This window comes from Tauraco erythrolophus, chromosome 25 (assembly GCF_009769465.1).
Source record: "Tauraco erythrolophus isolate bTauEry1 chromosome 25, bTauEry1.pri, whole genome shotgun sequence".
Taxonomy (NCBI): Eukaryota; Metazoa; Chordata; class Aves; order Musophagiformes; family Musophagidae; genus Tauraco; species Tauraco erythrolophus.
The window spans coordinates 5,842,635-5,856,369 of NC_141489.1; the positions used below are offsets into that span (position 1 = coordinate 5,842,635).

The window sequence follows — 13,735 nt, forward strand, 5'->3', positions numbered from 1 at the left end:
GGACCAGGACAGCTCGGGGACAGAGGGGGAGGACACGAGCCGCTCTCCTTGCTGACGCGCCTCCGCTTTCCATCCCAGGGGGGTGTGGAAAAGCGATGGGCGCGGGACGGAGACTCGCTGCACGTTTTGTGAATCTCCCCGTGCGGAGTGCGAGTGCCGGATGAGAGCCGAGCCGGCGCTGGCGCTGTCGTGGCCAGGCCGAGGCACGATGCGAGCTGCCCCCGGGGGGCTGCACCCCTCTGGCAGCTGCCCCCCAGCGCCCCCCATGCCCGGCGAGCTCTGCGCACGGTGCCGGGGCTGGAGGGGGGAGCAAACCGCCGACACAAACGCCTCGCCTTGGAATTCTCCCCTGGGTCTGGGCGAGGAGCCGGGAGAATTTCCCAGAGATGAAATGCAGGAGCAGCGTTCCCAGAACCAGGGGAGGGGCTGGCGAGGGAGGATTAGAGCCGTCTTGACAGTGCACCACTGCGACTGTCTCCCAGCCAGCCCCGTTACCTGCTGGGACACTCAATTTGCCATTGTTCCCGCGGTGTCACACTGTATTACCAGTATAATGCAGAATGTTTCCGCCGGCCAGCGTACCCACGGCACAGAGCACTGGCATTCCCCAGGAGCACCTCGTAGCAACGGGGCAATGTTCCCCTGTCCTGCCGTCACCCTCCAATCCCGCCAGCCCGGCTGGGAAATCCCTATTGATGGCTCTCCCCAGCCCCCCGCCACCGGATCAGAATGGCTAAAGGGCGTGTGAATGCTGCAGCGATTTGAAACGACTGCAGCGCTGAGATGGTATCGCTCGCCCGGCCTCACAGTAGGGGAGGAAGCTTAGCTCTTTCTCATCGGTATAAGCTTATTTTTCTCTCTCCCTCTCTCCTTTCCCTCCCCCTCCCCTTAAGCTGTTGAGTTTATATCAAGACGGCCCCTGATCCCACACACCCCTGTTTAGATGCAAATGACGGCAAGTGTCATGGCTGAGAAAAGCCATGGGTTATCGTGGTGCGGGTCTGCCTTTTCACAGCTCGTGTCAGGGGCTTAGCCGAACGCACAAGGACCCCCAAAGGCAGCCCGGGCCCAGCTGCCTTTTCTGCACCTGGCCCCACTGCCATCACGCTCCTCGCAGCCACGCACGGCGAGACGCTGCCCTGGCCGGCGCTGCCGGCAAGAGGCTTGAGCCCAACCGGAGTTGAGGTGAACCTTTCCAGAGAACCAGTGGCAGAGGCTTGAGCCCAACCGGAGTTGAGGTGAACCTTTCCAGAGAACCAGTGGCAGAGGCTTGAGCCCAACCGGAGTTGAGGTGAACCTTTCCAGAGAACCAGTGGCAGAGGCTTGAGCCCAACTGGTGTTGAGGCAGACCCTTCTGGAGAACAGGTGGCAGAGGCTTGAGCCCAACCGGAGTTGAGGTGGACCTTTCCGGAGAACCGGTGGCATCTTCTAGGAGCAGGAGAGTGAGCAAAGAGCAGCTGTGGTGCGAGGGGCAGGGGAAGAGTGGTTTGCCCATCGCTCAAGATGTGGGGAGACGTATGAGCTTGCTAAGGCTCCTGCCAAACTCACTCCTGCAGATCCAGTCATGCCAGAGGCTCAGAGACCTCTTCTCTGTCCCAGGAGTCGGTCTCCAGATGCCCGTGGGGCGTTTTGCCTCGTGCACTCACAACCAGCTCTTCCTGGGCACTGCGCTCTAACCGAGATCCCAGACTCCATCGCTAGTGCAGAGAACAGTAATTGCTCGCCCTCCCAGAGCAGCAGCAAGCCACCTGGCTGTTGGCTCAACCTTGTCTTTGGGGCAGGACTTGGCTGGAAGAGACATGGTCTTTTAATAAAAACTGACCTTACTTTAAAAAGAAAAGGGAGGGAGATGAGAGGGGGAGAAAGCAGGTTTTTCCTCCCTTCTTGTCCCAGACTGCACACCTGCAGTATAAATCATCTCGGAGAATTTGCTTGTAAAAACATGATCTTACCCCATGTTCCGGGGTTGGTTTTTGGGTTGGTTTTTTTCGTAGTCCGGGTTAGAAAAAAAGACACACAAAAAACTGAAAACTTGCAGGGAGATAATGGGCAGCCCTGGGAAACCAAAGCCTCTCCGGCTGCGGCTGCCACACCTTTGATGGCACAAAGCCTCATGAGTCTGAATTTTGGGTAGAGGACACGAGAGGAAATCAGGTCAGTCGAGGCAGAGCCGCCAGCCAGGGTCGGTGTCCGGCAGCCCCCGAACGGGAACGCTTTGGCTCCCAGGGATTTTCTGTGCTGTAGCCTTGGTGAATTTGAAGCCACGCAGGAGACTGTGGGAGGAGAGATCAGAGTCGTGCGGTGAAGCTGGGAAGAGAAGTGAGATGGGGATGCGATGGGGGGCTGTGGGAGGACCTGGGGGCAGGAATCCCTTGGGCTCTTTCAGGGAGGGATGCCCCGTGCTCCCACGCTGACACCGGAGCTCCTGGGTGATGTGCCCAGAGGGAGGAAACAAGGCTCCAACACGTGTGCCATGAGAGGGTCTGCGCAGCCCAACCACAGCAAACGGCGCCGGTGCCTTCCCACACTCCATCGCTCCTCAGACTAAGCTCTGCTTGAATGGAAGCAACTGCGATTAACATTTTTGCAGCTCCTGTAAAACGAAATTATCCTCAATTTCTTTTCAAACTGTATTAGAAATGATTTTCCGTGCCATTGTAGTGAGAACTGCGCCTTTGAAGTTTTTTCCAAAATAGCTTCAACCTACCTAAGGGAGTAGTAGGTGAGATTAACCTGAATGTTGCTCTTTGATACTTGGAGGTGATTTCATCCAGGCAGTTATCGCAGCTTAAGTACTGGCTATTTTGGGCTTAGTGTTTAATGCCTGTTGGCCTAATGCACAGTGCAAACCACAACAGCGATTGTCATCGTAGTTTTGAGTCTTGCTATTTTTAATTAGTGATTCTTCGTTTGCGGGGTTACACCCCTCTATGTGTCCTGGAAGCCAGCAAGAAGGGAGAACAGCAATAGCTGCCACAGATGCTCGGGGCTTGGCCAGACCTAAACCACGCAGCCGGGGACGATTGCAGATCTCAGTTCCAGGTTATGGGCTCAAAACTCTCCATTTCTGTTGCCGCAGCAGCTCAGGAAGATGGGAATGCAGCCCGCGAGAACGCGGTGCTATGAAGGCAACAGAAGCGTCCGGCAACCCTACCCACACCCCCTGGGCAGGGATGAGCAGCGTTGGTCCCCGGATTCACCAGAGCTAAAGAGCTCTATCAGGGCAGTGCCACAGCTGTTTTATTGCCAACGTTCACTCTTCCTTCAGGTGAGAAAGCTGAAGAGGTTCTGTTTTCCTCTGCGTCTACTCACGCTGCCAACTTTGGGAATCGCGAAGGACTTCCCAGTGTTCCTCCTTGCTACGTAGATGAAATGAGTCCCAGCTCGTCTCTGCTCATTAGTTTTCAAGGCAGCAGTGAAAAGACATTAGCACATTGAAAAAGTGTAGATAATAACCCCGATCAGATGGGTTGGACTTTGATGTATGGTTATTTGCAGATGATCCTGTTTATTTTTAACCGTTCTACTTACAGGCTAGTGAGATGCGAGAAGAAATACCTTTTCCAAGCGACTTGCCTGGCAGTGCTGCCTAGGAGGCTGTTGGTGCGTCACGGTTTGATCGGGAAAGCTCTATAACAAATGTGCTCAATAATTTTTCTCCATCTGTCAGAAGAGTTTCAGAGCTGTGGGTGATATTTTACTTTGTCAGCTTAGAGAGCACAGAAATGTTGAGGCATGTCCACACGGGAGGCTTTGCTCTAGTCCCTGCAGCCGAAAGAATCTTAAAATACTCTTCATAAATTCCAAGTTCAGTTTGCTCGTTACGGGGAGCATGGTTGAAATCCAATTTTTAAGTGCTTTCACGCTGACAGAAATGGTGGTGAGAGATTTTCAGTGCCTTGAATGCTCTGAGGGTTCTTTCAGAAAGTGTTGAAAATTTTTATGATCGTTTTTAAGAAAATTAAAACTTTCTGATCTCTTAAGTGCTGACGTTTCCATGCTTTTATTAGGCAGCAAGTTATAGTGTGGCAAGCCTTGGTGACAAGTTATTTGGTTACTCCAAAAGAAATCCAGGCAAAACAGGGGAATTGAATCTCATGGTCCCTATTAGCACTCTAATATGACTTTATAATCCCGATTTCTGCAAAGAATCGCGCTTTAACCCAAGTGAGTCATTTTCACTGAAATGTGCTACCAGTGTTTCAGGGAACTGTACCATTTGTGGAAGGCTGAAGCTTGAAAAAAAATGTCATAAACTGTTTATATGCAGAGTGTTATAGCTTTGTAAGGAAGATTTACCAGGGAATGTGCACACTCCAGGAAGATATTGGAAAATAGTCTAACGTCCCAGCTTTCGACCCCGATTCCTCCAATTTCTTAAAGGCTGTACCATAAGATTCCCTTTTCCAAGGCATCACTGGAAAGAATAATTTCCTTTCAATAACCAGGTTTCGTTGGACTGCGGAGACTCAGTGTGTTGGTACCAAGGAAGCTTTGGAAATGGTTTTGGTTGCGTTTATGAAGCTGTGAAACCAAGACATTATCTGCAGATGTCCCTTCTGCTAAACTCGACATGGAGTCAACAGAATCCACGGGGTGGGATGGAGAGAAGAGGAGTTTTTTTATCCACCATTTGGTTCAGTTTCATGGGAATGGTTTTCTAAAGTCTTGGTTTGGTAACTGGACATCTGAGATGTGGGGTAGGTTATCTGCCACCAGAGTCCTCCATCACCCTCCTTTCGGACCATGTTTGGCTGCAGGCTAGTGGTACAGGTGCCCAGCTGTCTTGGGGCCCAGCATCTCACTTTTCTCAGAACAATGCCCAGGCTGTGACCTCACTGGGAATCCCAACTTTATCATGCCTTATCAACGTGCTTCCAGTGTGCCCGATCCATGCCAGAGGGTGGCCTTTCAGGGGGAGGTGGTGAAGAGGAGCAAGCATACGTGTTCGGAGAGAGGAGAGGGAAAATACATTTACTCTCCCCCTTTTTGTTCCCAGCCCTGACCGTTTTGGGCTCATCTGTGAAAAGATGTGGCAAAATCCTAACTAAGCCTAGTCAGGACCATAGATTTCAGCCATGGCTTCTCCCTGGTGGGGAAACTGGCCTCCTGGGGCAGAGAGTGCATGCTTCAAAGGGCCTGTCTTGACCCCAAGGAACTTGACCACAACCCCTCTCCTTGACTTTTTGGCTGGGTCTGCTGAACCTTGTTGTTTGGATGTGCTGCACACCTTGGGCAGGGAGGGTGAAGCCTACAGTTCCAGAACATGTGAGCATGCATGGGGCTAGACCTTCTCCTTCCTATACTTCATCCTACCTGGTTCTACTGGGAGCTCTGGGGATAGGAACAGACCCTTCCCTCATTACCGCTTTCAATGTAACACACCAGAACAATTGGAAAAAAGAAATTGGAGAAGTTAGGGTTGAAAGCTAGGACATGAGACTCTCCCCAGTGTGTTCCCAGTAGGACATTCATGGAGTGTCTAAACACCAAGTGGAGATGTGACAGCTCTACCCACCCTGACAAACCCATTCCCCCACAACCCCTCGGCTTCGCTGTTTACCTTTGTCCAGGACTGGCCCGAAGATGGCCAGGCTGTCGTCGATGGTGGTGCAGTTCCAGCGGCGGCCCCGGAACTGGTGCTGGCACTCCTGGATGCCCAGCTTCACCCCCTCGGCCACGCTGGGCATGATCTCGATGTAGTTGCGACAGAAGCGGAGCTGCTTGGGGACAAGGCCAGGGATGGAGCCACAGAGGATGGGCTGGGACCCCAGGGAGCTGTACTGCTGACCTAGTGCAAGGGACCTGCAAGGGACAGAGGACAGTGTGAGGGTTGGGAAACCAGCTGGCACTACCGGTCCTGTCCCTGCAACCATCCCAGGGGGAATTTGGTGAGACAAGGTGAACCAATAATTCAGGGAGACAAAGTAGTGAAGAAGAAAGATTTTTGTAAGAAAAGAAGAGACTTCCTACCAAATAGCACTGATGTGAAAAGGACTTTCACACCTGAAGACACCTTGATCCTTTGTGGGCACAGAGGGAGGGACTCAGCTCCCTGCATGGAGGCACCTGGAGCCATGCAGTGTACTCCCAGGTACCTGAGACATCCCCATGGGGCTGGTGGGCCTGGCAGTAGAACTGCAGGGAGCTGTATCTGGGCGAGCAACACCGGGAGGATGGGGAGTACCCTGGGGTGTCAGCTGTCAGGAGGCACTGACATGAGGGCTTCTGAGTTATGGCCAAAGTGGGAAGTGTCCCGTCCGATGCCAAATTCATCAGTAGAGGGATCGCAATTTACTGGAGAAGGGCTGCTCTGGGGTCAGGCATGTCAATGCTACATGTCCCAGGCTGTCTTGACACCTGTGCAGGTGGTCCCAGCAGAGACTGAACCACCACAGTTCCACCCTGATGGACATTGGCCTCTAGCTGCATCTGTGAGTTGGGCAGATGAGTTGGTACATGGTGCTGGAGGGCAGATTTGAGTGGATCTTTTCCTACACGTCCAAGGACCTGCCAATTGCCCAGCTTTAAATGTGTGGGTCAAATTGCTTATTTGGCCAGAAACTGTCACTGAAGCACATATATGCTCAAAGAAGCACTGAGATACCTGCTATTACACACAAACAAGGATAGTTCTACAGCTACTGCCTTGCTTAGGATCCAGACCATCCTGCAGTGTCCCTCCAGAACATGTGGTCCAATCTGTGAACGAGCAGCTGGTTCTGTAAAGGAGCCGACACGACGCACTCAATTGATTCCAGGGCAGAAACCTCACAGTCCGAATACCGCCAAGCGAATATTGAAGAGCTTTGACTTAGTATGTCCACATTTCTCTTGTATCAGGGAGTCCACATGTGGACACAGGACTCAAGATGAGTCTCACTGGTGCTGAGCAGAGGGGAAGGATCTCTTCTCTCTCCCTGCTGGCAAGGCTTTTCCTTGTGCAGCCCTAATGGCTTTCGTCGCTGCCATAGCGCGTTACTGCTTCATGTTCTGATTTTTGTCCACCAGCACCCTCAGGTCTTTTTCTGTATGCTGCTGGTTGCCATCAGCCTTTGTGGGTGCATGGGGTTGTTTCTCCACAGGTTATTTCTCCACAGGTCCCTTGGCTGAGTTTCAGGACGTGCCTGTCTGGCCATTGCCCAGCCTTTAGTGGTCCCATTGAATGGCAGATCAACCATCTGGGGTATCAAACACTTCTCCCAGTTTTGTTATGTTTTTTCCTAACCCACCTGCCCGCACCTGAAGATTGTGTGTTCGTCACAATTTTATAGTCATTGGTTAATTCAAGTTCGGAGAGACCTCAGGTGATCTTTTGTCCAACCTCCTGCTCAGAGCAGGGCCAGTTTCCAAGTTAGATTAGGCCTTTTCCTTCTATAATTTGAAAACCTCCAAGGACAGAGATGCCACCGCCTTATGGGACCTGTGGTTGACCATCCTTGTCCTGAACTCATCTAGCCTGGAGTGTCAGGCTGGAACCTAAGCTGACACCCGTTAATTGCATGCTAATGATTTTAGGATGTAAAGGGAATCCCAGGGAACCTACTCAGGAGAGATGTCTCTGCTGAAGACACTGAACGAGAAGACCTGACTCCCACCCTGGCTGGGAAGCGCATGTCTCTAATTCCTGACCCAGTGCTCCCTTCTGCCACAGCTCCCCGCTCAACCGCCTCTCAGCCCTGTTTCTCCTGCTCCTCTCTGCCCACCTACCCAGCAGTGGGGCAGCTGCCTGAGCCCCCAGGACCGTAGCATGGCATACGATGTTTTGACTCCGTCTCCCACACCCTTGGATGGGACATGCAGGTGAGGGGCAACCAGATCCGTCTGGGAGGGAACACCGTGCAGCGGGCAGTGTGCTAGGACTGCCTCCTAAGGCTGCCTGCTGCTTCCAGCTCCCACCAAGCCCAGTCCGATGGGGGGAGCACAACACTGCTGGGAAGACTGGTCAGCTCCAAAAGACATTTGTGAACAACCTAAACTTCATTCTTCATCCAGCAAGGCCAGCAACATGGGGAACAGGCGGGAGAGCATGTTGTGTTTCTCTGGACACCTGCTCTCGCAGACAGACTCAGTCTCAGGGGGGTGGCACACTGCGAGATGCTTTCTCCTGCCCAGTGGTGGAAGTGAGGTTCACAGTCAGTGTCAGAGTTTACAAGGATGTGCCTGCAGCAGCAGTTTCTTGGAGTGGTGGCGAAGGGTTGGCCTGGTGTACTGGCCATGAGCTCCACACCATGTCAGGCATACAGGTCAGTTCTGCTGTAGCTCACCAGTGTAAAACCTGTCCCAGTTTTTTATCTGGATGAGCAGTTTGATCGCTCAGGGAGCCCGCAGAAAGCAGCAGTGGCCTCGAGGGTGTAAGAGCTGAGACTTCTGACGAGATTTCAGGGAACTCCTGGGAGGACCCATCCTCCCATTCAACCACAGACTTGGTCAAATCCTTTCTTTAACCCCCTGAGCCATCTCACGACAGACTTCCCTGCCTGCAAGGCCCAACTGGAGATGTGCAGTCAGTTTTGATCCACCCGTTGGAAGGTTGGAGTTGTGATCTGTTGTGTGAGAGAAGCCCCTGGGGAGGGTGGAGGCTGCTCTTCATTGCACGTGATCATGCACCCAGCTGGTCAAGTTGCTTACCCATGTGCAGGAATCCATCTGCTTTTGATGACCCATTCCAAGCTTTCTCACCTTTTCCTTTTCTTCCTCTTTTGCATCTTCTCCATCATTCCTAAGTGTCTGCTCTTAATTTTCCTTGCTGGTGATTACTGAGAGCACCTTCTTTCCAGTCATCACCTAATTTTCATTTTTGTTCTCATGTCAATGAACTTGTGATTTCCCCACTGATGATCCTTCTCAGACAGAAATGAAAAATTTCATTCCTCTTGGCCCATCATCCCCATCTCCCCAGAAGCCCTGGGAAGGCACATGGGTCAGGGCGCTGGGGCTAAGGTGCTGCAGCTCTGCTCTGACCTGCCGAGTCCCACGGACTGACAAATTCTCTACATGGTGGCTGGGATGTGAAGATGAAATAAAACCTATTTGAAATCCAGATCTGACATCCCAGGGGCACATCTTGGCTCTGTGTGGCTCTAACGCAGAGATCAAAGAGCTCACGGGGAGGAAACAAATCCATGAGGAGAGGAAGTATCGCTGGGTGAATTTGGGATAGCCAAAGGACATGGACAAGTTTTAAAGCACAAACCACAACTCCAAGGCTGGCAACTGCTGGAGCGACAGACCCGGCGCTTCCCTGTCGCTCTCTCAGCGCTGTGTCCGTTCTTGCTGCCTGAGCCTGCGTTTCTCAAGCTTCCACCTCGTCAAAGGGAAACGGCCGTTTCGTGCCCCGGCTCCACCGCCCCCAGCTTTGCCCGCAGAAGGTGGCAGATGCGTTTTCCCAGCATCAGCTCACGACCCAGGCGTTTTACGTGCTCAAGGGCGGGAGCCAGGGAAGCCGGACAGCCCTGCGTGGCTGGGGGACCCCCTTTCATTGCCGCGTGTACGAGTGTGAGCGGACAGATGTGCACATAAAGGTGGGCTTTTGTGCGCGCGCGTGAGTGCAGTGCCCAACACGGGGAGCGTGAGTGCCTGTGGCAAACGCAGGGGAAATCCCTTTTCTCTTTCTCTGCTTAATCCCTTAAATCTCTCAGGAGTCCCGACACTGTCTGTCAGGCCAGTGACTTCTTTTGTTCCCATCTGATAGTGCCAGACATAGCAGAGCCGTGGATCCAGCCGTCTCGAGTTGACTCTCCGTGGTTCCCATTGGTCTGGGATGGGCTTCAGAAGCCCTGGGAGTAAATGATCTTGTGCAGATCCTCTTTCTGCAGATACTGGTGGGTACATCCTTGAAGAGGTGACTTGTGTCTTCGCATTGCTCCAACGTGGAAGATACTGTGCCCACCCTCTCGACTTCATCCTTCCTACAGAGATGGCCAGCAAGTTCATCTTCTGTTTGGGCTACTGATTGGAAAGACATGTGGTATCACAAGAAATTAGATCTAGTAGTATTTGAAAGTAGCAGGATTTGGCCAGATTAGAACCGTGCCAAAACATATGAAAAGGAGTTTTTAGGATGAACAGTAAGGAAGATTTTCTGTCAGTGAGAGCAAAAGCTGCTGGGGCATTTTTTCTTTCCTCTCTGGAGGACACTGGAAGCTGCATTGCTCAGGGCACTCAGCACTGGACTGCTCAGTGAACCGTGGGCTGCCCATCCGAGATGGGCTTTACCAGCCAGAGACAAACCTTGGTGAGCCGGGCTTCTCCTGTGGAGCCAGGGGATTGAGAACTTGGCTGGGGTGATGCCCTGCTCGGCTGCTGCCTGGCAAGAAAACAGCTTCTTGGAAATAAGTTTGTCCATCCTCTGCCATGTGTGCAGGGCACAGTGAGGGCTGACCCAAAGGGTTTGCTCATGTGTGATTCACATTCCGTTTTCATGATGGAAAAAAAAGGAAGTGAAGTGCCAGGAGGGAAATAGCTTCCCAGGAAACAATCTGGTGTTGTCACCCCTTTCTCTTTCTTCTACAATTCCATAAACCTGTTGGCATTTTTAATGCATACTGGCAGCCCAGCTGGATGGACAAGAACCTGTTTGTTTTTTTTTTCCAGTCTCAGCCCTGGAAAGTATTGACATTTGTGCGAGGAGTGCACCACAGCCTCCAACGAGCCCCAGAGTGGGGCAGCCTCTGTGCTTGCTGTGACTGCCTGAGGTCAGTGCTGCAGCTGCTTACTTGGAGTGCAGGGAGACAGTTTCTGAGATGTCTGAACTCAGCAGCTGAAAGCAGATGAACCTGAAGAGCAATTTTTCTTTTTTTCTATTGCATCGAGGACACCACCCGCCCTGTGACCAACTGGGCAGGAAAGTTCTGAGCTGTAGAGCTGCACCTCTCCAAGGCTGCGTCTTGTGCCATGGAGCTGGACACTCCCTGCATTGCAACTCTTCTTTGCCTCTCCTGAGGGATCCTGCGGGAGTAAATGTAGACATCCTGTACCCCGCTGTGCCATTTCCCTTGACAAAAGAGTTTACATTTTCAGCCCCAGAGCCCCCAGCACACCTGGAGACCCATGCAGGAATACACTGCTGTGAGCGTTGCACAGAGGATGCTGCTGGAGGGAGGTCACAGCAACCACCGTGCCTGCGGGACGTGTAGGTCAGTAAGTGCCGTGTCCTCACAGCCCCAAACTTCCTCCGGCTCCCTGCTGCCCCGGAGCCAGCGCAGACCTGTGCAAAGAGCCAGTGCCCTTCAGGTCTCTGCCGTGCGAGTGCTGGGGGCCCGCAGCACCGTCACCTTCTCCCTTTGTCTCAGCATCCGTCAAATATCAACTGCTCTTCCTAAATGCCTTGAAAGCCACAGTGAGCAACGCTCCGTGGGGGCTCCAAGGGCCTGGCAGCAATGAGGCTCTTTTAAACCACGACATTTCCTGCCACAGCAGCTCAGGTCACTGCAGCGCCACGTGGCGAAGGCGAACATCTGCCCGGCTCCTGCCCTCTAACGTCCCGTCAGCGCCCCGTATCGATCCCGGCAGGTCCTATAACGCACTGGGAAAGCCATGAATCATCAGGAGAAAACCAGGCCGCAGCTCAGATCTCATTTGCCACCCGCCGCCTTGGAGAAAATCTTTCTCTGCCTGGAGAGTTTTTTATTGCGCTATTTTTAGACATACTTGGTGTTTTCCAATTCTGGGCCATGTTCTGCTTAAAATGGACAATTGTACAGGCTGGCATCCCGCTGTCCTACAGTGCGGAGTGGCCCAGGGGTGATACATTGAAATGCATGTTGGGATCCAGGAGTTTTCATGCGGCTCCTTCTCTTTATTTAGTGCTGTATGAGACCTTCCCAGCTCCCACCAATTTTGCCCTTTCCCCTTCCCAGCAGGGGCGTCATCACACGCAGGTGAGTAGAGGACTGTGCAAAATCTCTGCAAGCAGAGGTGCACGATGAGCACAAACCTTCCAGGAGAGCCTGAGCCTGTTTGTTTTGTTCTGGTGTGTTTTAATCTGTCTAGCTCAGCCTGGTGCAACGCTCGAAGTGTTTTTGCCACGTGGCAGATGTTCATGTTAAGCTCAGAGATCACGAATCTCACCCCGACTTTGACAGAGGTGTCCTTATACGCAAAGAAGTACCTCTGGCTGCTGACTCTGTTCTGCTGTCTGACCTTTGAGGGGGTATCCTATCTGGTGTAATATTCATCTCTTTTAATTCTTGTAATTTGCTGACTGCAGCCCTTTATGGACAAGGTAAGACACAAATTCTGGGGTTTGTCTGAAGATCAAGAACAGCAAGAGGGAAATTTTTGCAAGTCAAAGCATGCAATATATATGCACATATGAGCTTGGGAAATGCCAGGTCTTGACTGAATACGGAGAACAGAGAAAAAGATGACAGAATTCAAATAAGGAGCGTTGTGGTTTACTGGGGAACTGGAGAGCTTTAATGAATCCCATGCCTTTGCTCATAAATCACCCACTATTTAATCTCTACTGAACGTGTCTTGAGTTTTGAGCTTTTCTGTAAAGTAGGCATTTGTGTCCCTGGTATGAGATATCGCTGCTATCACAGACTCTCCACCATACTTTGCAATCATTGGTGGGCTCTGAAAAACAGACTAGAACTTCATTTTTTTAAAAAAAATAGGTTCAACTGCCTAAGCATTAGAGGCTGATCCCCTAGACCAGGACGAGTCCCATGGCTGTGAGCGTGGATGTAGGGTTTTGCTGTAGCACTGCCCTGGAAAGTCTCTGTAGACTCTCCACACCAGTGTGATGTGACCTCTTGAACAAGAGAGCTTTTTTTTTCTAGTCGATGTGTTTGAAAATTACCTCTTTAAACAGCGTGCATGAATTGCATGATCTGCACAAAATTCAGCAGCCCACGAAGCCAGATTCTGCCCAGTTAAGATGCTCCCTTAGTTCAGTCACACCTAAGGGCTAGAAACCTTTCAAAAACATTCACAAAGGCAAAAGTTCACCTAGGAATCACTCCCAAACCCGTGGCTGCTTAGAAATATGCTAAGCATCCCTTGGAGAGCTCTCCCAAAGGGACATCTTAGGGTATTTCAATCCCTCCATGTCCTGGGTGACTTCTATTTATTGTCCATGCAACCCAGTGGTGCCTCCTTTATGAGTCGTGTCCAGCCTACAGCTGCAGAGCCCTCTTCCAGCAACCTCTTCCAGGAGGGCTGAATCCTTCCTCCAGGCACTGCAGGACAGAGAGACGTTCCCAGCGGTGGGGCAGTGCCCCACAGGATGATCTTGCAAAGACCAGCGGGGGTCAGCCTGTGCTGTTCAGGGACACGCAGCACCATCTGGTTAAAAAATTGGCAACCTGCTCCATTTGCAGAGAAATGTTATTTCCAGAAGAAGACAAGAAGAAGGCACTTAATGATGTGATCTTCTGGTCAGTGTACGAGGGTTGGGCAGCATGTACCTTGCCAGTTATCCCAGCTGAAGGGACAGGTGCCCTTAAGGCACGAGGTTTTCTTTTGAGATATCAGAATGATGATTTTTCAGGTATTGCTAAAAAATGAATGCTACAAAGAAATTCGAAAGAGAAGGCTGCTTAGGGCCGGAGGAATTCGAGGGAAGGGCTGGTGTTGTATTTTAGCCTCCAAACAACACTGATGCTGACGCGGCTATTGAAACACATCCCAGGCTAATTCTGCATTAAGTCAAATGAGAAGCCCCATGTCTGTGCACAGGGGAAAAGCTCTTTGTAAACAAAGATTTTTTTCACGTTGGCTGGATCCC

The 13,735-nt window shown here is 51.7% G+C and overlaps 1 protein-coding gene across 1 annotated transcript in view; it reads right to left on the reverse strand.

The window, feature by feature from the left end:
* Positions 1-13,735, reverse strand: part of WNT3 (Wnt family member 3) — a 50,698-nt gene that overhangs the window by 6,045 nt on the left and 30,918 nt on the right. The window contains exon 2 of the mRNA XM_009991904.2: positions 5,564-5,805. Coding sequence (XP_009990206.1) covers positions 5,564-5,805 — 242 coding nt within the window. The remainder of the gene's footprint in view (positions 1-5,563; positions 5,806-13,735) is intronic.